The 22,318-nt window shown below is 44.7% G+C and overlaps 1 protein-coding gene across 1 annotated transcript in view; it reads right to left on the bottom strand.

The window, feature by feature from the left end:
* Positions 1-447: 447 nt before the first annotated feature.
* LOC310786248 (myosin-11-like) overlaps positions 448-22,318 on the bottom strand; it is a gene marked incomplete at its 5' end in the record, with an annotated part of 33,196 nt that continues 11,325 nt past the window's right edge. The window contains 28 exons of the mRNA XM_083647409.1: positions 448-1,589; positions 3,154-3,326; positions 3,587-3,695; positions 5,189-5,397; positions 6,978-7,101; positions 7,218-7,306; positions 7,393-7,521; positions 7,969-8,130; positions 8,263-8,475; positions 9,629-9,841; positions 10,140-10,388; positions 10,682-10,834; positions 10,978-11,082; positions 11,192-11,398; positions 11,759-11,903; positions 12,565-12,777; positions 13,010-13,181; positions 13,433-13,556; positions 13,679-13,816; positions 13,991-14,197; positions 14,353-14,484; positions 14,683-14,791; positions 15,518-15,678; positions 15,779-15,848; positions 16,299-16,420; positions 16,786-16,979; positions 17,415-17,529; positions 21,319-21,492. Of these exons, the coding sequence (XP_083503535.1) occupies positions 1,448-1,589; positions 3,154-3,326; positions 3,587-3,695; positions 5,189-5,397; positions 6,978-7,101; positions 7,218-7,306; positions 7,393-7,521; positions 7,969-8,130; positions 8,263-8,475; positions 9,629-9,841; positions 10,140-10,388; positions 10,682-10,834; positions 10,978-11,082; positions 11,192-11,398; positions 11,759-11,903; positions 12,565-12,777; positions 13,010-13,181; positions 13,433-13,556; positions 13,679-13,816; positions 13,991-14,197; positions 14,353-14,484; positions 14,683-14,791; positions 15,518-15,678; positions 15,779-15,848; positions 16,299-16,420; positions 16,786-16,979; positions 17,415-17,529; positions 21,319-21,492 (4,353 nt within the window). The 3' untranslated portion in view covers positions 448-1,447. The remainder of the gene's footprint in view (positions 1,590-3,153; positions 3,327-3,586; positions 3,696-5,188; positions 5,398-6,977; positions 7,102-7,217; positions 7,307-7,392; positions 7,522-7,968; positions 8,131-8,262; positions 8,476-9,628; positions 9,842-10,139; positions 10,389-10,681; positions 10,835-10,977; positions 11,083-11,191; positions 11,399-11,758; positions 11,904-12,564; positions 12,778-13,009; positions 13,182-13,432; positions 13,557-13,678; positions 13,817-13,990; positions 14,198-14,352; positions 14,485-14,682; positions 14,792-15,517; positions 15,679-15,778; positions 15,849-16,298; positions 16,421-16,785; positions 16,980-17,414; positions 17,530-21,318; positions 21,493-22,318) is intronic.

Consider the following 22,318-nt stretch of genomic DNA (forward strand, 5'->3'; position numbering starts at 1 on the left):
CCTCAAGTTCTCACCACTGCCCTCCAGTGGCTCCATAAGCAGACCTTCCAGTATGAATCTAAATATCAGCTAACAGCAGTTACCAGAGTATCCTGCAATTTTCTTCGAAGCAGTCGTGGGTAGGATTTAAGTGGCAGATTATACATTTGAAAAGAATTGAGGACCTGCTTCTCTTTCCTGCTGCACTTCTCATGAGCTACTGTACTTGTAACCCATGACCACTGTGTATTCAGGTGTGGTATGCAACACCTCTGCAACTACTTCTGTGTTTGGACTTAAAACTGTATGTGCCTGAGGTACTGTACCTATCTTTTATTCTTTTGGTTGGCAGTCAATTTTGTATTGAACTTAGCAGATAAAAAAATAATGTTATGTTTCTATAAATTGTGAACAAACATTAAAAGGGATAAAAAAAAAACATCACTTTTTTCAGTCTTTTATTTATTGTGCAGGTGGTTCAACAATTAATAATATGGTAGATACAAATGGTGTCATGTAAACATCAATTGATTACATACAAAAGTAGAACGAGAGAATACACTTGTTTAGGGTGACCAGGGTCTTTTTAAACAAATGTAAATCTGGACATGGAAACAATAGAAAATGGATGTGCCTTGGGAGTGCTGCACAGTACCACATACTGGCATATAGCTTGTGATTACTTGTAAGAAAAACCCTAAACCCCATCCAACCACGCATTTCAGTCATTACTGCATTTGAGTATAGGTAATTCAAGAAATCTGGTCACAAGAAAGGTGCAAATAATATAAAAATGGTGACTTAAAAAAGTTGCAGCTAAATATATTGTATTTTTCTCATTGCTGTCTTAATTTGACAGGTTTATAAATATTATTAATCATAAACACTGTATGGTGGTTTTCACTGTCTGAACCAATGACAAAAGTGAGCAGTTGCTCCACACTTGATGCTGCAACTCTTCAATGTGTATTAATTAGTATTTTAAAAGCCTTATATTTGGACTACACACATTTGTAGCTGAGTACACTCGATAATGGTACAAACAGCAGCACTGACTGGAAGCAGTTTGGGTGTAGAAACCTCTTTCTATGAATCCAATCTGATAAACCACGTCAATGCTGTTCTGAAACGCTAACAGCAGTCACAGGCGATAGGACGAGAGTCACTGATGATAGAAAAGAAATAGATCTATAGATTTACATAACGTCTCTGCTTTAAATGTTCTAAAGTGACTTATTGTGGAGATACCTGACTTTGCTGACAGTGGTAGAAGGCATATAATTAGATGCACCTATTTGTGGGTACAAAACCTTTCACAGGGAAGTATCGGCCATTCAGTGCAGTAAAAAAAAAGAACAGCAAATCACACCAAACAAAACAGCACCAAAACAGCGGACCTAGTTGATATCGATGTGTCAAGGAAAAGGTGCTCTGAAACGGACGATAGATCGGTACACTACTGCAATTGTTACTCCGTGGCCTTGGTTCCGTTGAAGTCGCCCTGCGCGTCCGCCTCCTCCTCTGAGGCATCATCGACCACCCCCCTCCGGCCGCCGCCCCCTCCTCCCATACGCCGAGGTGTGCTGCTGAAGGAGGGCTCATTCCCACGCCTGAAATGCCACAGAGACAAACACGAGACACACAGGACGCAGAGGCACAAAGAGACAAACACAAAAAACATATGGCCACAGTGAGAACAGTGGTTTCAAAACGAGATTTATTTTATAATGTTCATGAGATGACTGACGATGAGAGAAGCTCCTTCTCATCTCAGAAGCACTACTTTTTCTTATGCAGAAACCCTGCTTTCGTGGTTGGATTAACAAAGTTTCTCCCTCCATGGCTCCCCCATATATAGGGGCTTCACGCCTATATACAGGGGCTCCGCCCCTAGCCGCGGAGGGAGAAACTTATTGTTACCCCAACCCTGAAAGCAGGGTTTTCGGCATGAGAAAAAGTTGTGGTTCTAAAATGAGGAGAAGGAGCTTCTCTCATTGAGAGTAATCTCACACCTATCATTCATAAAACCACGGTTATATTCATAACCTTAAGTTTATGAGTCGGTGAAGTTTTGCTTGAAAACCACTCAAGTGATTCACACGACTCATGACAATCTGTGAAATACAGGATGTAGAGGTTGTGCTATTGTTACAGGTTAAGCACGGCGGTTATCCTTCTAACTCATTTGACTCCTGGCCCAGGAAAATGAGTTTGGTTTATGGCAACTAAACCAAGCACAGAGAAAAATATGGTCACCAGTTGGAAATTGCTGTAATCATAATGTAAGCACATTTGTGCAGCTTTTCCTCTCTACCTAACGTTTTTTTTTCCCAAACAAATTCACTGGCAGTGGATGAACCATATTTCCCTCTGTTAGGCTTAGAGAAATGAGAGAATCAAGACAGTGCATGAGGGATTGAAAAGTCATGGCAGGTTGTTAAGCGATGGAGATGGGGTAACTAGACGCAGAGGTACCTGCTGTGTTACTCCTTGGGTTCAGGGTTGCCTCTGTAATAGAGATGGACATGGTTGTTTCGCTTGTGCTCAGATTGATTGATTGATTGATTGATTTTATTTGATGTATTGTAACAAAGAAAACATGGAACAGAGGACATGCATCTCGGAAAACATCATCAAGGATTAAAACACAATAAAGTCAAAGACTTGTTTCCATTGTGGTCCTTGGTCTAGGACAGACAATACAAACAACACGAAACAAGCATAAGTACAAAGAATGATAAAAGAGAGACATAGACTATAGACTACTATACAGAATGCCTGGTTACAGTAAATGAACTGTAAACTACATCAACACATGCTTCAGTTTGCTTACAAACATGAAGAGTGCTACAGTGGATGCTGCTCTTTAACACTCCTAGGTGAGGTGAGCACAGTGATCCCAACAATTTGCTTTGTGTGAAAAGATGTGTCCATGGTAAAATATCCATATTTAACACATGCACATATGTACCTAGATAACACACAATATAGCCAATGCTTTGTAACATTATAGTGAATATCAATATTTATTTTTGCACTATTTTTCTAAAGATGGCATATTAAGTGTTTGTGGCCTTTTGTCTTTCACTGGAATAAAAAACACACTCCACTAGCCTGAGATAATAGATTGATTGATGAGGAGGGAGAGAGAGATGCTTTGAGCCGTTGTTTTACCTGAGTTTGCTCTTGAGCGTGTTGACCTCGCGGCTCATGGCGTCGTTGGCCTCGGTGGCTTCATCCAGCTCCCGCTGCAGCTTCCTGCGGGCGGCCGTGGCGCGTTGGGACTCTTCCTCCGATTCCTCCAGCTGCCGCTTCAGCTGCTTCATGCGAGCGGTGGACTTGTCCGCCTAAGGACAGTGGGAATATACATGTATAGTAATCTCTCAATGTTTCATGTATTTTGTACCATGACGGCATCATGCGGGCCATTAAAATAGTCTTAATTAAAATCATTACTATTGTCTACTTCTGTATCACGTCCGTTTACCATTAAAATACATATAAATATATATATAAAATGTAATAGTGTGTTGTACATACATACTGTATAAGCTCATGCATGTGTATGTTATGTTTGTTGGTGGGTGGGTGAGTTTACTGAACATACCTGGTCCTTGTACTGCTCTGCTTGTTTCCTCTCGTCTTCCACCTGCATCATCACGTCCTTTAGCTTCTTGTCCTTCTGACGCATGCCCTTGGCGCTTGCCTGCTTCTCCCTGAATGAAGACAGGCAAAGAGTCCAATGTGGGATTAGTATTAGGCCACAGCTATGCCGTTTTACGTGCGATCGGGCTGAAACTTTCAGGAAGTGTAAAGAGCACGGGTAACCTGACAGACAGATCTTTTAATTAGGTAATGCCCTAATTACCTAATGATGATGTGATGTCATAAGTGATGTCATCAGCAACGATGTCATCAGCAATTATGTCATCAGTGATGTCATCCTTCCTGGCTCAGGCTATAAGTTCAGTCATCAGTGATGATGTCTTATGTGATGATGTCATCAGTGATGTCATCCATGATTATGTCATCAGTGATGTCATAGTGCTGCATATCGTCGGTGTCAGGCCAGGACCTCGAATGTCACTTTTTTCACTTTCTTACTTTTTGTCATGAATCAATGCCATTGGTCACCCTTCACGTCTCTGTGTGGTTTTTAACAAATGCAACCAATGGAAAAGCATTAAAACGAGCTTGTAAGTAAATCTCGTAACGCCATTCGCCCTCAATCTGTCAGTCAAACCTCGAAATCCCCCCCCTACCTCCGTGTGTACCCCCCCACGCAGGACACTAAACCCGGAAAAGACACACGGCAGACGCGCTGTGTATTTCTCATATCGTTTTGACTCATCCTGGCTTCCTCTGACGTTAATATATCAATCAAATGTTTTCCAGTTATTCCTAGGCTGCAAACTTGTTTTAACATGCAAATCGGAGTGCTTTCTGACGAGAATAAAGTAACGTTAACGTTACGTTATGTCAGACTATTTCTCACCCCATGCGAAAGCCCCAAATCGGCCATGAGAGGCGAGGGGCAATCCTGCTGCTCCTGCGCGCGCCCGCGGCCTGGAGCTTGGGGGCTCGTGCATGAGGATGCGGCTGCCTCCCGCTTGACTGGCCATGAGAAAGCGCTTCCAAGTCGGACTGATAATATAAACAACATCATTTGAGCTTATCCAGGTCAGATATTTATAAAGTAATGACACATTCAGCGGGAAACTAACTATAATTAAGACATGTGCCAACTTTGACGACATTTGGTTCAGTAGTTTAAGAGCAAACAGGGTTTTTTTACTTCCTGAAAAGTTTCTGTTTTGGAGATTCGAGGTCCTGGAACGACAGCAGCGATATGTGAGCTGCGTATACGAGCTGCAGGGCGGGCGAGACCGTGCAGCGGCCGAGCCTAGGAGTCGAGCACACGTAGCGCGCGAGATGCCTAATTAATGTATAATATCAAATAGTGGAAATTGGATACAAGCACTATCTATAATAAACTATTATCTTAACTGAGCTATGAATATTTATGTATATCTATGGATTTCTTTGTATTGGTTTCAATAATATAGTCATTACTAGAGTCTATATAGCATCACATCTTGCCATCACAGTCAATTGCCGTGCGGAAGCCCGCCTTATTATAGTAGTGAGATATGACAAATGTCTATTTGAAAAACACTGGATTTGTTCTGAATGTTTCCATGGCCCTGACCTGTTCTCCTGCTCCAGCTGCTCCTCCAGCTGTGCCACCTTGGCCTCCAGGGCGGCGATGGAGGACTTGAACTTGGACTTGACCTGGTTCTCCATCTCTTGCAGCTTGGCCTTCAAGTCCTTGTTCTGGCGCTCCATCTGCTGCCGGGCACTCTCGTTCTTCTGGGAGGTGCTGCGCTCCGTCTGCAGCTCAATGTTCAGCTGGTCCACCTGCAGAGGGGAAGGGGGGGGGGGGGGGGGCAAAGGGAGGTGTGAGGGTAGATGTCAATATTCAGTCAGTTATGTTTTGCACTTGTGCTTTGGATGATCTTCGCGTGCCAATGAACTTCTTGAATTGAAGGTAATGTACCGTAAATTCCGGACTATAAGCCGCGGCTTTTTTCCCTTTTTTTGGCCTTTTTTGCCCCCTGCGGCTTATATAACGGTGCGGCTTATCTATGGATTTTTCCAGCAAACGGCCACTCGGGAACCTCCAAAATCTATGGATGTTGGTATGAGGCAGAACGAGAGCAAGACAGACATTATGAGAGCGAGACCCTGATTGGATGATGTTGCAAAAAATGTGCCTCGCGACCTGATTGGAGCACTGTGCCACTACTCTCTCTCAGCCACTACGGTAAAACACCCTCCCTCCTCCCTCGCTCCGGGGGGAAAAAGGCAGCGATTGAGCCTGAAAGACAGTCTGAATGAAATTGAATGTAACATTCCCAATTCTATGTATTACATTCTAAAAAACTAACAGCAACATTTTGGAAGGCTAAGCCACACAACTAGCTCGTTGTAATCTAACATCATGCTTCAAAAGATGGAGAACTGGCTGTGTTACGACGATGGCGGCGATTGAGCCTGAAAGCCATGTCTGAGACAGTAGCGAGACAGGAACAACAACAGCAGCAGCAGCAAAGGATCATGCACAAACCCGAGACGAAAGGGACTGTCCGTCAGGGCGCGGACGACTGTGTCAGCAACTCCCTCCCGACTACCAGGAGAAAATTACAAACTTCGGCGAATTCACACAAAGAAAGATCAAGGAATATTCCATCGGACCGGAGCAGATCATAAATATGGATGAAGTGCCTTTGACGTTCGACCTGCCTCTCACTAGGACTGTTAACAAGAAAGGTGAATCGTCCATCACGTTGAGAACCACAGGTCACGAGAGAACGAATTTCACTTGTGTTCTTGGCTGCACAGCATCTGGAGTAAAGCTCCCGCCGATGGTGATTTTTAAGCATCTCACAATGTGTGATTTTGTCTGGGGATTAGTGACCTGACTTTTGTTTTGTTGAAATGTTAATAAATGGGAGCTTCCCCAAACAGCCATCTCTTTCCCGACAATCCCCTCTGTGCACGAAGCCTTACATATGGTAATTAAACATCAAAACACCCGCGGCTTATAGACCGGTGCGGCTTATATATGTAAAAAACAGTCAACTCTGCAGGTGCGGCTTATACACCGGTGCGCCTTATAGTCCGGAATTTACGGTATACGCATTCGTGTTCAATAATTGCTGTTGCTTTAAAGGTGCGGATAAGTCAAACACTGATCAATATTCTCGTTGAGACCTTTGCACTTTGTCAAGTAAAATCAAATTTATTTATATACTGTAACTTAATTGCAGTTACAGTCTCAAAGGGCTTCTCAACGACGCCCATATTTTGCAGAAACAAATGAACCCCCCCCCCCCCACACACACACACACACACACACACACACTCACACACACACACACTCTTGGTAGACTTTGTGAAACCTGACAGCTCTCAAGCAGCTGCTCCAGTCTCATTACCTGCTGTGTGCTCTTCCTCAGCCTGTCGTTCACAATCTCCATGTTGCTCTGCTCCTCCTCCAGCTCCTCCTCTAGCTGGGAGATCTTAGCCTCCAGGCGACGCTTCTCATCTGCCAAGGCCAACCTGCACACAAGCCACAGTCCCAATCAAACACACTCATCGTTTGTCCTCTGCATTCATTTCACTGTGGAGGCAATGCAGTGACGACTGCACTATGCAGAGTGAACATCTACACCCACTTTCCAGAGGAATTGCTGGCCAGTTCATCAGACAGCTCGTCTCTTTCGGCCTCTGCCTGCTTCCGCCCCCTCTCAGCGGCAGCCAGTTCCTAAGAACAGATTAGATTTGTTATCTCAGGCTTGTACTTTAAAATAGTCTGCCTTTTCTTTCTTTTGACAGTGATCAAACAGTTACCTCCTGTAGCTGCATGAGCTCAGCCTCCAGACTCTTGGCCTTCCTCTCACTCTCCTTTGCAGTAGACAGCACCTCCTCCCTGGCAGCGCGGGCATCTTCCATCTCCCTCTGGTAGTCCTTCATCTGGGCCTGGTGAGAGAGCGAGACAGAGACACAGAGAGAGAGAGAGAGAGAGAGAGAGAGAGAGAGAGAGAGAGAGAGAGAGAGAGAGAGAGAGAGAGAGAGAGAGAGAAACAGACAGAAGCAGAGAATCACAATCAAATTTATTTTTACTTATGACAGAAACTTGACCTGATCGATAGTGCAGTATGTCATTCCATGAACATGAAAAATAACAAAATTCAAAAGTAAAGATGTTCATCTAAAACTAACTACAATACAAATACAGAAAAGGTTAGACTGTACAATATTTAGCTGAATAAAATAGTAAAGGCACATGATCAAATTAGTCATAAGGAATCTACAATTCAGCATGGTGAACTGAATACCAAAGTATTCTTTTGTTTTTTAGTGTTACCTTTGTGCTGCAACTGCCACTATATTCCTACCAGTTCACTACAGTTCAGTCCCTCTCACCTGGAGCTTGCGGAGCTGCTTGATGGCTTCATCTCGTCCCTTATTGGCCGTCTCGATCTGTCCCTCGAGATCTTTCATGTCTGTCTCCAACTTCTTCTTGGATGCTGCCGCTAAGGTCCTCTGCTTACGTTCATCCTCCAACTCGGTCTCCAACTCGCGGACCTGCAGTTAATGTGCACATTCTATTCGATTCTCGATACAGCCGTTGAAACATTCTGCAATTGACGAATCGGATCATATACTTCTGTAAAGAAGACAATATTTTTTTAGCATGTGAAAAAGTGAATTATCTACCTGCTTGACGAGCTGTCTCTTCTTCTCCTCTCCCATCTCGTCGCGGCCCAGCAGGTCCCTCTCGAACTGAGCCTTGAGCGCCTGCATGTTGACCTCCAGGCGCAGCTTGGCATCCTCAGCTGCCTGCAGCTCGTCCTCCAGCTCCTCCAGCTGGGTCTTCATCTCCTCCACCTGTGCATCCAGGCCTCGTTTGGACTTCTCCAGCTCATGGACCTGGGAGTGGGCAAGGTGAAGATGACTGCTGCTCTGAAGGTGGTTAATGACATTTCTGTTGCACTTGACAAGAAGCAACATTGTGCTTCACTTTTTATTGATCTGTCTAAAGCCTTCAACACAGTTGACCATGATATTTTAAAAGTTAGACTTCTTAACCCGCGACTCTCGGTCTATGCTCTGATATTGTATCTGTCCACAAGGGGGTGCCAAGGCTCCACAAGGCTCTGTATTATGTCCACTTTTATTCATTATTTATATAAATAATCTGGGTCAAAATGGGTCAGATGGTAATTTTCATTTTGATGCTGATGACACAGTTATATACTGCTGTGCGTCAACTCTTGTACAGGCCATTGAACACCTCCAAAATGCTTTTATTGTTGTCCAACACACAAATTAATGCTGTTCACTAACTCCAGAAACAGACCAGAAAAAAACAGACAAAATATTCATGTTTCAATGTTTCCCTAACATGCAAATGTTTTTAAATTACCTGGCTTGTTCTTTTTGCTGTAATTTTGTATTATGTGCTCTCTGTCTGTAATTATGTGTTTTTGATGCTGCTGCCTGTCTTGGCCAGGACTCCCTTGAAAAAGAGATTCTTAATCTCAATTGGACTTTCCTGGTTAAATAAAGGTTAAATAAAATCAAATAAAAACTGGATGACGTCCCCCCCCCAAGATTTATTTTTGGCATTTTAATGCTTTATTTGACAGATAGTCAGAGAGAGACAGGAAGGCATGGGAGAGAGAGAGAGGGGAGGACATGCAGCAAATGACTGCAGACTGGATTCTAACCTGGGTCGCTGTGATAAGGACTGAGCCTTTATGGTACGCGGGACGCCCCGATGGTTACTAGTTTAACCAGGGGTGGGATCACTCAAACCAAACTTGCCATCCTGGACACATTTTAAAGATCAAGATGTGGTTTTCACCTTTTCCTCAGGATGTGCGGTGTTGAGGCTAAGATGAAGAGAGGTCCAGAGCTGAGGTATATTCATGAATTTGGGTGCTATGTTTTAATAAGAAATAAATAAATAAATCAAGGCCATCCATTTAATTAGTTGACATTTTCTCAATGCCACAAACGTTCAAGGCTTTTGAAGGCTTAGAAATCCTGTGTCTATAATACTTTCATTGGAATCACTCACATTCTTTCCCACATCATCCTTGGAGCTGACAAGGTCTTCCATCTCCATCCTCAGTGCCTTGTTGGCTCTCTCCAGCTCCTCCCTGGAATCCTGGGCCTCCTCTAACGCCCTCGCCAGGGACAGAGCCTTGGTCTCTTTCTCTCTGGCCTCGGCCTCGGCGCGGTCTCTTTCTTCTGCGTATTTACTGGAGATACTCTTCTCCTCTGCCAGCATCTGTACGAAAGACAAGATAGAGGACCATGGATCAATGATTTATGTTAGAATTAAGGAGTTCTGTTCCAATGTTTTGGGGTAATAATTATTACCTCAACTTCATCAATTAACATCTCTAAAATCCGAAAACAGGACTAAAATGTTACGTAAAGGATCCAGTATGTAGAAGTGTTAGCACAATTAAGGAACTTAGTTTTAGGCATTATTGATTAAAACCTACCGTAATTTGTTTTAATGTTGGGACAAAAATAATTTTGCAAGCGCAAAGTGTTTTCCCGATGTCCCTGATTCAACTAACCTGGTCAAACTTCTTCTGCTTCTTCTCCAGGTTTGACACATTCTGCCTCTGGTTATCCAGGTCCATCAGTATGTCCTCCAGCTCCTGCTGCAGCCGGTTCTTGGTCTTCTCCAGCTTGTCATAGGCAGAGGCCTTCTCCTCAAACTGGGTGTTGGCTGCCTCCAAATCCCTTTGCAGACGTTTCTTGCCCTCTTCCAGCAGCTCAATGTTGCCTGACATTTCCTCCAGCTTCTTCTTGGAATCCGACAGCTGTGGACAGAGAGAGGGACTTTGTTTACACCCTGACTGTGAAAAACAATGAAAGAAGGGATCTGGCCCTTGAGCTCAAGTAAATCTGCCTCAAATGTGATACAACCTTTCATGTTCGAAGGTCCATGTACTTGAGACCTCCTACTGCCATCTCTCAAAACCAAAAACAAACAAACAAAAACAAATAGAAATCTCTCTATTTTCTTATTCATTTCCCTCAGCATATTGTATTTAATATTCCACTATCTTCTAGAAGACCCCTGAGCTCAGTGACCCCAGCTGTAACTTCTGACCTGGATGTTGAGGGTGGAGACGTGTCTCTCCACGTTCCTCTTGGCCTCCATCTCCTCCTCCAGCTGCTCCTGCAGGCTGTTCTTGTCATCCTCCGCCTGCCGCAGCTTGGCGGAGAACTGCAGCTTCTGACGTGCCTCCTCAGCCAGCAGCTCCTATAGCAGCACGCCAAGGTCAAAGTTCAATATTTTAATTCCATCCTGCTGTCAGAGGGCACTATAGCACGTCACAATAAACAGTCACAGGAAACGTTACATTTGGATTAACTGGGATTATGATGTGCGTTTCTTTCTGTTACCTGTGTGTCTTGGACTTGGGCGGTGAGACTAGAGATGTCTTTGCTCAGTTTGTTGTTCTTGCCCTCTGCTTCATTCAGCAGGTTAGTCACACTCTCCAGTTCAATCTGCAAGATGAGGGTTGGGGGAAAATGCATGGGCATTCATTTTTGTAGTAAAAAAAAAAAGCATAATCTTTGCTTGCATGGACTGATATAACTGCTGATAGTCATTTACTGTGATCTTGCAGCAGCGCTCTCCCAGCTCCGCCTTCTGCTTCTCGCTGTCATTGAAGCGTGTCGTCACGTCGGTCAGCTGACCTTCCAGCTTCTTCTTCTTGTGCTCCACGTCTTGCTTGCCCTGGGTCAGCGAGCGCACCTCCACTGTCAGCTCTGACGTCTCCTTCTCCAGGGCTTGTTTAGCCTTCTCCAGGTTTGACTTCACCTGAGGGGAAGAGAGAAAGTAGCCATCAATATCCTAAGACATTTTACATGGACATTATCCCACAGACACTATCCCCCCCCCCCCCCACTCCCCAATTATAAGTCACTTTAAAGGACTTTTACTTTGCGCTGCATACAGTACTACCACTAAGTCAAATTCCTCCTTTCTAATATGATTACTCACCATGGCTATGCAAATTAATCTTGATCTTGAAGGACAAAATACTGTGCAATACAAAGTTAAGCCCAGGGTTAACTTTAAAGCTAAAGATTTAAAACCTAACAATTTGTTTGAAATGTGTCTTTCAGATGCAAGAAACAATATGAAAATAATAACAAATATGAAATGATGGATGCCTACTCGTTTGGACTGCTCCAGCTGCTCAGTGAGCTCCTCCACAGCCTGGGTTTGTTTCTGTCTCATCTCCTGGACCTGGGCCTCATGGATCCGGTTTTCATCGTCCATGGCTCTCTTCAGCAGCGTCACTTCCTGCTCTCGTTTGGCTCTGCAGGAAGAAAGGATGGCTTATGCAGGTTTTTACTGGACAAATATAAAAAGGGCTCTTATTTTTTAACCTAACACCTCTGCAGTAATATGGACATTCTGAGGACACAGGATTTTATTTATTTATTTATTTTTACTATGTGTTAACTTGTAACCTTGAGCAATGCACTTCTTACTATTCGTTACTCATAAAGTTGGCCATGTAGGAATTTTAGATTATTCTACTATTCATTGTAAGTTACTCTGGAAGTGAGCATGCAATGCCGCGGTTTGGTTTATGTCCTTAGTTTGTATGTATAAGTTATTGACAGGTAGAAAATTATGAAATTAGATTTATGTTATGGATTGATAACTTTAAGAAAATGCTTTAATTTTGAAAAGCTTTACCTTTACCCTATAGTTGTAGGGAACTGTGGGGAAATAAAATGGCGTCGCAGGAAGCCAGCACAGCTTTCCAGCCACTGTTATAGTTCTATGCTCTTAACTTGGTAAGCTTAAAATAGACTCAATTCCTTTTGAATCAACTCCTTCATACTGCCACCTAAGTCTGCCTAAGTCTTTATTCATACATGGAAATAATCTTGTTGTTCCCTGCTGTGGCGTCTATCATGGCTACTAAGTAAACTCTATGGAACAAAGCCTTTCAGTCTTGTTTGGCCCACCTCAGCTCCTGCTGGGTGGCAGTGCTGTCCAGTGTGTCCTCCAGCTCAGACTTGAGGGCCTCCAGCTCCTCCCCGAGGTCCCGTTTGGTCTTCTCTGCCTTGTTCCTGGCTGCCCGCTCAGAGTCCAGGTCCTCCTGCAGGTCCGAGATGTGTCCCTCCAGCTCTCTGATCTTCTTCAAAGCGTTGTTCTTCTGGGCTGTCTCGTCTTCTAGCCTGAGGAGGAGAAGAATGGATCGAGAATGACAGTAAGTATGACAGTTGATTGTAGAGAGTTGAGAGTTGATGTTTACGTGTCGGTATACAGGTATACACCTCAGATACTAAAAAATGACCTAGAGCTGATTGGGTTTGTGGATTCAGAAGTAGGAAAGATGAAATCAGTAAATCGGGACGATTTGAGTAAGTAGACAAGAGATAAAACTATAAACAACAAATTAGACTTTACCTGGCCAAAGCATTCTGTAGCTCCTCCTCCTTTTTGGCGAGCTGGGCTTTGAGGTCAGCGATCTGGGCCTGCAGATCAGCTATCTGCTCCTGGAGGTCGTTAGACTCTGCCTCCAACTTACGCTTAGCCTTGTCCAGCTCCTGGCGACCCTTCTCCTCCTTCTTCAAGCGGACTAGAAGAGACAGCAGACAGATACAGACAGATGGCCTAAATATAATGCGAGAAGAATATCAGAGCCAGAAGCAATCAAGAATAACTGATAAAGTGAGGAATGTTTCAAGACAACGTCTGTTTTATAACAAAGCTCCAGATTTTTGTAGACAAAATATACGCCTGATTGTGATATTATTAACAAATGTGCTTAGTTTAACCAGGAGAGTTTTAAGCTTGTTAAATGCATGAACATTCATAAGAGATGATTACCCTCCAGTTCGGTGATCATGGACTCATGTTTGTTCTTGAGCTTGGTCAGGTTCTTAGACTTCTCCTCTTCCTCAGCCAGGTTAGTACTGAAGTCTGCAATCCTCTCCTCCATCAGCTTCCTCTCCTACAAAGTTACCATTGTTGTAGGTCATCCATTGATGATCATATACACCAGCTTTAGTCAGTGGCCAATCATAATAAAGTCCCTCTGATATATGCTGTACAGTATGCCCACGCTTACAGTACCTTCAGCAGCTTGTTGTTCTGGTCCTCCATCACCAGGACGTCGTCCTCCAGCTTTTTGATCTTGCCATCACAGGCAACCCTCTCCAGCTGCAGCTTTTGACGGGCATCTTCCTCCTCTTCCAAATGTTCCTCCAAATCCTACAGGAAGAAGAGGATAACGCTGTTTCCTACTGCTATTTCATCAGATCATACATAACAGAGAATGAGCAGAAATAAACATTTTATATTCAACCTTGCAATTGCAGTTCCTCTCAAACTGAGTTTTATGTGTATTTTGGACATCTACAACCAACAAGAAACAGATAGCTAGACCTGCATCTGCTGCTGCATCTTCTTCTTGTCCACCAGCAGTGCCTGAGCACGGTCTTCCTCTTCCTCCAGCCTTGCCTCCATCTCATGCAGGATCTCCTCCAACTCCTGCTTCTTAGCCCCCAGACGAACCCTCATCTCCTCTGCCTCGGCGTACAGCTCTGTCTCTGCCTGAAGCTGCTCCTGCAGGGCATTTTTTTCTTCCAGAACCTGCAGCAGACAGACAGGTAAAGATGTAGCTTAGCTTCAGTAGATCAAGTCCTACTGCATTTGGGAATATGAAATGAGCACCCCAAAATAGCCCCAGATGACATCGGGGGAAAGAAAAAAACAAAGAAATTTGAAGAGCAGACTTGATCCTTTACCGTTGTGTGTTTCAATATGATCTCCTTCAGTTCAGATTGAAACTTTACGGCAACATCTTTGGCTTGCTTCAACTCATCGTCCTTCAGACTCATTTCTTCCTCCTGACGGGTCACTTGCAGCAGAGGCTTGACCTGCAGTTCAGGAGGATGGACAATATACCATTTTTACAATGGAGGAAAGGCAACGTGAGGCTAAGTTCATATCTGTCAATGCGATATGGTCATTTGGCTTAATTATATATAATAATTTCTAAGACTACATAAAAAAATCTGAAGACAGCCTAAAATACGAAATTCTATTGTGTTTTCACTTGAAGTGCATTATCTGACCTTGGTGAAGAGCCTCCACCACTGCCAGTTCCTGAGTTTGAGGTAGGCAGCGCAGTTCCTCTGGATCACCTTCATGGCTGTCAGCTGCTGTTGCCTCTTAGCAAACGCCCTTTAAAAACACAACAGTAAAACCACCATCCCCACCCTGTCATGTATGATGTGAATAGAATGCACACATTTCTAATCCAATAGAGAAAGAGTACCGTACGAAAGAGTTGTGAAAGTCTTAGAAAGTATAGTGATCAATCAAAAGGGACCAATGTACTGTCTCAAAGAATATATATTTTGACGTGCTGAGCACTGCTCAGAGAGAGAATGGAGAGAGGGAGAGACTATTTGTGCACAATTGGCATGCGGCCTGTCTGTGCGGGCTGCAGAGCAGCATTGCAGCGTCTGTGTCGGTCAGCCCGGCGCCCACAACACACACACGCACACACACACACACAAACACACACACAAACACACACATGCACACACGCACACACACACACACACACACACACAAACACACACACGCACGGGAGGCAATTCATGGTGATGGCCCGCTGTCGCTGATAGATGTGCGGCGGGGTGTAGCGAGAGAGAGCGAGAGAGAGCGATAAAGAAAGAAAGAAAGAAAGAAAGAAAGAAAGAAAGAAAGAAAGAAAGAAAGAAAGAAAGAAAGAAAGAAAGAAAGAAAGGGAAATACGTGCTGTGTGTGTAATATCACGACCCCCCTTCCCCCCGGATGGTCTGCAGCAAGACTGTCAGTATTAAACCGGTCCGCGGTGCAAAAAAGGTTGGGGACCCCTGTATTAGAGGGCAGAGTAGGCATGAGGAGGCTGTGTATTCATACTTTCTGGCCAGGAAGCCTCTGGACTGGGACTGGAAGGCGATGATGACCACAGTGATCTTCAGATCTCGCTCCTCCTCCAGCTGGGCTAGCACTCCGGTGCGGAAGAAGATCTTACTCTGTCCAATCCTGTACAGGTTGGTGTCCAGGTCCAGATGCTTGATCTACACAGACAATGTATCAATAAGAAACAGGAGGTGTTGATGTAGGGTACGATTGCCTGCATGTGTATTTGTTTTTTGTGTGTGGAACACATCGGTTTACCATGAGGCAGCAGGCTTGTTTGCCATCCATGAAACCTTTGGGAATAGCATTAGCAGCCAGGATCTCATAACTGTGAAGGAAGAAGAGGAGACAGAGATTTTATTTTTTATTTTTTCGGATTTAGCCTGGTTTTCTCCCCAAATGTAATTGGCCAATTTCTCCTGCTGCCCAGGTCATTGCTCCACCCCCTTTGTCGATATGGGGAGAGACTAGCAGACTAGCACATGCTTCCTCCGATACATGTGAAGTTGCCAGTCGCTTCTTTTCACCTGATAGCGAGGAGTTTCACCAGCAGCACATAGTGCATGGGAGGATCACGCTACAGCACCCCCCACCCCGAAAAGGAGCCCCGACCAACCAGAGGAGGCGCTAGTGCAGCGACTAGGATCTGTCCGGCTTCCCACCCGCAGACACGGCCAATTTTGCCTGTATGGACGCCCGACCAAGCCGGAGTATCTTTTTGCACATCATGCACCACTTGCATTTTACAGGCTAATCCATCCCATCAGATCCCACTCACCGCTGTCGGAACTCCTGGAAGACAATTCGGTTGGGGAATCCCTGTCGGCAGATACGGATCCCCTCCAGCACACCGTTACACCTCAGCTGCTCCAGGACCAGATTGGCGTCCAGCTTCCCTGCCTGAGGGGAACAGGATCAGTGGGGGGGAAGTATGTTATGCCTTCAGGAATACATCGTAAGACAGTAGCAAATTTTGACACTGCCATGAGGCAACAGGTCAAAGTGCTGGAAGAGTTGTCAATACTGACTGAGAACATGGTATTTCCTCCAGAAACCATCATCATCATCACCGTCATTAAATGAATATACATAAAAATAACCTTTGATAGCCATCCAAAATAATTTTATCGAGTTATTTTATGAATATCAATGTGTCAAACAGACTGCAACTTGAAAGCAATGTTGCCACAAGCGATAATGAAGTGCGAATTGGATTAGACTAAATTGGATCAAGTGGAATCCAGTGTGACGGACAGCTTCTTTACCCTCTTCTCGTGGTTGGGGATGATGCATCTGACAAAGTTGGGCTGGGTGTTGTGCAGAGTGGTCATGAGTTTGGCCAGAGACTCCTTGTACAGCTGTCCCACGGTCCGGAACATTCCCTTCTTGGTCTTGGAGGCACTAGGCATGGAGCTGTCGGACATCTTGGCGATGGTCTCAAGGCCCACCACTCTATCCCCTGGGACACATAACAGAGCATTTACATGAATGGACAAAACAATGTCTTCAGTCATAACAGATCGTTGTGTTGAGTCGAGATGAAAGGTGTGAGTACAACCTATGTGTTTTGCTCAAATTATAACTTTATTATAACAAAATGAGATATCCACAAATATGTAAATTGAACACCTATTTTGCCAAAATTATTACAGTCATGTGTTATGGCAATATATTTCACTATTATTCAATAGGAAATAAAAACTTTAAGTGAGTATCATTGTGCTGAAAACTCTTGGAGTTGTTACATATTACAAGTTTGATACATTTTCCACAACAAAATTATATTCAACTGTTTTTCATCTATTTAACTAAATATTAAGGGTTATTTCACGTACACGTGCAACATTTATTGGTGAGATTGGCAAATGCAAAAGCAGGTGAGCCTATATCTCACCGTCTTTCCACAGGTCTTGCATGAACAGGTTGGAGGAGTTGCTGAGCAGCGATGTGACGTTGTCGTTCAGAGGGTCCATGTTCTTTGTCAGCCAAGCGGTGGCATTGTAGTCCACCTACAGCCAAAACCGCACAGATTAGATTAGAGCATTACTAAAAAAACAACAGCATTACACATTTCTAAAAAGATTCTTCCGGACATTTCAGAGATCCAAGTCATTTTGTTTCTAATCATGCCATTCAAACCAGCCAGTTTGAAAATGCAACAAGGAGATGATACTGAATTAGGCTATTGGGTGATAAGTGCCTCCTATTAACGTTGACGTATATGAATTACTTGTTCACGCATATCAATGAATTAAACGAGCAAACTCACGAACAGCGTTTAGTAGGCTACTCTCACTTTGATCAGCGAGGACAGCCTGACGCGGCGGTGGGAGAGGTGCTCTCCTCTCTCCACTGTCGTGGAGCGTGCATGTTGTCTGATAGGAGCGTGCATGTTGTCTGATAGGAGCGTGCATGTTGTCTGATAGGAGCGTGCATGTTGTCTGATAGGAGTGTGCATGTTGTCTGATAGGAGCGTGCATGTTGTCTGATAGGAGCGTGAATGTTGTCTGATAGGAGCGTGCATGTTGTCTGATAGGAGCGTGCATGTTGTCTGATAGGAGCGTGCATGTTGTCTGATAGGAGCGTGCATGTTGTCTGATAGGAGCGTGCATGTTGTCTGATAGGAGCGTGCATGTTGTCTGATAGGAGCGTGCATGTTGTCTGATAGGAGTGTGCATGTTGTCTGATAGGAGCGTGCATGTTGTCTGATAGGAGCGTGAATGTTGTGCATGTTGTCTGATAGGAGCGTGAATGTTGTCTGATAGGAGCGTGCATGTTGTCTGATAGGAGCGTGCATGTTGTCTGATAGGAGCGTGCATGTTGTCTGATAGGAGCGTGCATGTTGTCTGATAGGAGCGTGCATGTTGTCTGATAGGAGCGTGCATGTTGTCTGATAGGAGCGTGCATGTTGTCTGATAGGAGCGTGCATGTTGTCTGATAGGAGCGTGCATGTTGTCTGATAGGAGCGTGCATGTTGTCTGATAGGAGCGTGCATGTTGTCTGATAGGAGCGTGCATGTTGTCTGATAGGAGCGTGCATGTTGTCTGATAGGAGCGTGCATGTTGTCTGATAGGAGCGTGCATGTTGTCTGATAGGAGCGTGCATGTTGTCTGATAGGAGCGTGCATGTTGTCTGATAGGAGCGTGCATGTTGTCTGATAGGAGCGTGCATGTTGTTGTCTGATAGGAGCATGCATGTTGTCTGATAGGAGCGTGCATGTTGTCTGATAGGAGCGTGAATGTTGTCTGATAGGAGCATGCATGTTGTCTGATAGGAGCATGCATGTTGTCTGATAGGAGTGTGCATGTTGTCTGATAGGAGTGTGCATGTTGTCTGATAGGAGCGTGCATGTTGTCTGATAAGAGCGTGCATGTTGTCTGATAGGAGTGTGCATGTTGTCTGATAGGAGCGTGCATGTTGTCTGATAGGAGCATGCATGTTGTCTGATAGGAGCGTGCATGTTGTCTGATAGGAGCGTGCATGTTGTCTGATAGGAGCGTGCATGTTGTCTGATAGGAGCGTGCATGTTGTCTGATAGGAGTGTGCATGTTGTCTGGTAGGAGCATGCATGTTGTCTGATAGGAGCGTGCATGTTGTCTGATAAGAGCGTGCATGTTGTCTGATAGGAGTGTGCATGTTGTCTGATAGGAGCGTGCATGTTGTCTGATAGGAGTGTGCATGTTGTCTGATAGGAGCGTGCATGTTGTCTGACAGGAGAGTGCATGTTGTCTGATAGGAGCGTGCATGTTGTCTGATAGGAGCGTGCATGTTGTCTGATAGGAGCATGCATGTTGTCTGGTAGGAGCATGCATGTTGTCTGATAGGAGCATGCATGTTGTCTGATAGGAGCGTGCATGTTGCCTGATAGGAGCGTGCATGTTGTCTGATAGGAGCGTGCATGTTGTCTGATAGGAGCATGCATGTTGTCTGATAGGAGCGTGCATGTTGTCTGATAGGAGCGTGCATGTTGTCTGATAGGAGCATGCATGTTGTCTGGTAGGAGCGTGCATGTTGTCTGACAGGAGCGTGCATGTTGTCTGATAGGAGCATGCATGTTGTCTGATAGGAGCGTGCATGTTGTCTGATAGGAGCATGCATGTTGTCTGATAGGAGCGTGCATGTTGTCTGATAGGAGCGTGCATGTTGTCTGATAGGAGCATGCATGTTGTCTGATAGGAGCGTGCATGTTGTCTGACAGGAGCGTGCATGTTGTCTGATAGGAGCGTGCATGTTGTCTGATAGGAGCGTGCATGTTGTCTGATAGGAGCGTGCATGTTGTCTGATAGGAGCGTGCATGTTGTCTGATAGGAGCGTGCATGTTGTCTGATAGGAGCGTGCATGTTGTCTGATAGGAGCGTGCATGTTGTCTGATAGGAGCGTGCATGTTGTCTGATAGGAGCATGCATGTTGTCTGATAGGAGCGTGCATGTTGTCTGATAGGAGCGTGCATGTTGTCTGACAGGAGCGTGCATGTTGTCTGATAGGAGCGTGCATGTTGTCTGATAGGAGCGTGCATGTTGTCTGATAGGAGCATGCATGTTGTCTGATAGGAGCGTGCATGTTGTCTGATAGGAGTGTGCATGTTGTCTGATAGGAGCGTGAATGTTGTCTGATAGGAGTGTGCATGTTGTCTGATAGGAGCATGCATGTTGTCTGATAGGAGCGTGCATGTTGTCTGATAGGAGCGTGCATGTTGTCTGATAGGAGTGTGCATGTTGTCTGATAGGAGCGTGAATGTTGTCTGATAGGAGTGTGCATGTTGTCTGATAGGAGCATGCATGTTGATAGGAGCGTGCATGTTGTCTGTGTCCCAAGCTTGCCCAGAATGACGTGCGCCTGTTGAATACGGAAAAAATAGGCTATAGGCTCCCACTGCAAAGTTGATCTCTTATTGAGAACATTGGAATAAAGGTCGACTATAGAGCTATAAAGATTAGACTACTACAGGAATAAATGCATTTGAAACATTTATTTAGATCCAGAGCAGAGAATTGTTAACCTGACGCTGCCAGATGGACGGTATAGCTCCACATAGGTTTCACTAAACCAGTCGATCTGGGTTTGAAGTCACCAGACCCGCTGACGGAGGCGGGCACTTTGTCCAAGCTACTTGGCAGGTGATTGGATGACCCATCTGTCTATCACCGCTGGTGGGTGTTAACTTCAACCAATCAGATCGCGGAAGGTGCCTGTGGATGATCTCCGTGGTATTCATTGATTGAGTCCTCGCGGTCGTAAAGTCACCTTCGAAGCATTTAGTTAGATTATAACGAACTAGTTGTGTGGCTTAGCCTTCCCAAATGTTGAGGGTCGTTTTTTAGAATTTAATACATAGAATTGGGAACATTACATTCAATTTCATTCAGACTGCCTGTCACTTCCGCGATGTTGACGAGTGAAAAGAACTACAAAGACCATGTACCCACTACTTGCCCAGACGAGCCTGCCCGCCTACGGCCGCCGCTGATTCGTCGGCCCGGCAATGGCCGGCATGGCTCGACCAATCATCTTAAACTGCCTGTGCGGGTCCAGACCGTCACGGAGAACCAAATGAAATGTGAGTTCACGTGACGGGCGGTTTACCAGGCTAGAGAATTGTAGCCTATATTCTGTTCCTTTCTACCCACCGCATCCCCCTCGATCCGCCCCCCACTCTACTCAGGCAAAACACTGGTCATTTCCTTATGTTTAGAAACAAGGAGCCCCTATGTCTAGAAGGGTAAGACCGGTAAATACCCTATATAGCCTGATTTACCGTGCATGTTCCAGACTTCATGTGTGGAAATGGCTATACTCACCTTCCCAGCATAGTGAAGCACAGAAAACTCAGTCTTGTCTTTGAGCTGTTTAGGCTTGGCAAATTTGACATGGTTGACATGGTTGTTCATGAGTTTGTCCACAAAGGACACATCTGTGGCTTTGGGGAACCAACACTCCTCATCCAGCAGGGCCAGGATGCCTGGAGGGTCTTTCTGCAGAAAGAGTTATTACCAAGTGAGACTGTGTTACTGAGTGCATGTTACCAAGTGAGACTGTGTTACTGAGTGCATGACAGTGTTATTACCAAGTGAGACTGTGTTACTGAGTGCATGACAGTGTTATTACCAAGTGAGACTGTGTTACTGAGTGCATGACAGTGTTATTACCAAGTGAGACTGTGTTACTGAGTGCATGACAGTGTTACTGAGTGAGACTGTGTTACTGAGTGAGACTGTGTTATTGAGTGAGACGGTGTTATTACCAAGTGAGACTGTGTTACTGAGTGCATGACAGTGTTATTACCAAGTGAGACTGTGTTACTGAGTGCATGACAGTGCTGATCTCAGTATTTACCTCATAACACAGCACACATTGTATTATATTACACTAATCTGTGCTGGGGCAAAGAGAGACTATGTGGGCTAAGCAGTAGGCTAGCTCGTAGCTCCGTTTGTGAAGCCAATGCGGAAGTAACCTAAACCTGCATTTCGAATGGCCTGCAGGGGGACTCTACTGGCTGCAAAAGAAGTCCAATTACATGGAAGTGAATGGGGAAATAACCATATTTCTAACTTGATTTATGGCCCCAGTAAACACTTTCCTAATGAGTTTATGGTCTCAATCACCAGTTTCAAGTCATCTTCAATACAGCATCATGTCAACGTGATGAAGGCCTGTGTACTGCAATGCATTGGTGTGTTTTTCATCTTTGCTACGCAATAGCAATACAATAAAGGCGTTTTAATTTTTCCATCACAAGTGCCTTGGTCGCCATCTTTTTCCATCAACTGTATCACCCCTGTGCCAAAGAGCACCTTG

This window comes from Poromitra crassiceps (genome assembly GCF_964638095.1).
Source record: "Poromitra crassiceps genome assembly, chromosome: 12".
Taxonomy (NCBI): Eukaryota; Metazoa; Chordata; class Actinopteri; order Beryciformes; family Melamphaidae; genus Poromitra; species Poromitra crassiceps.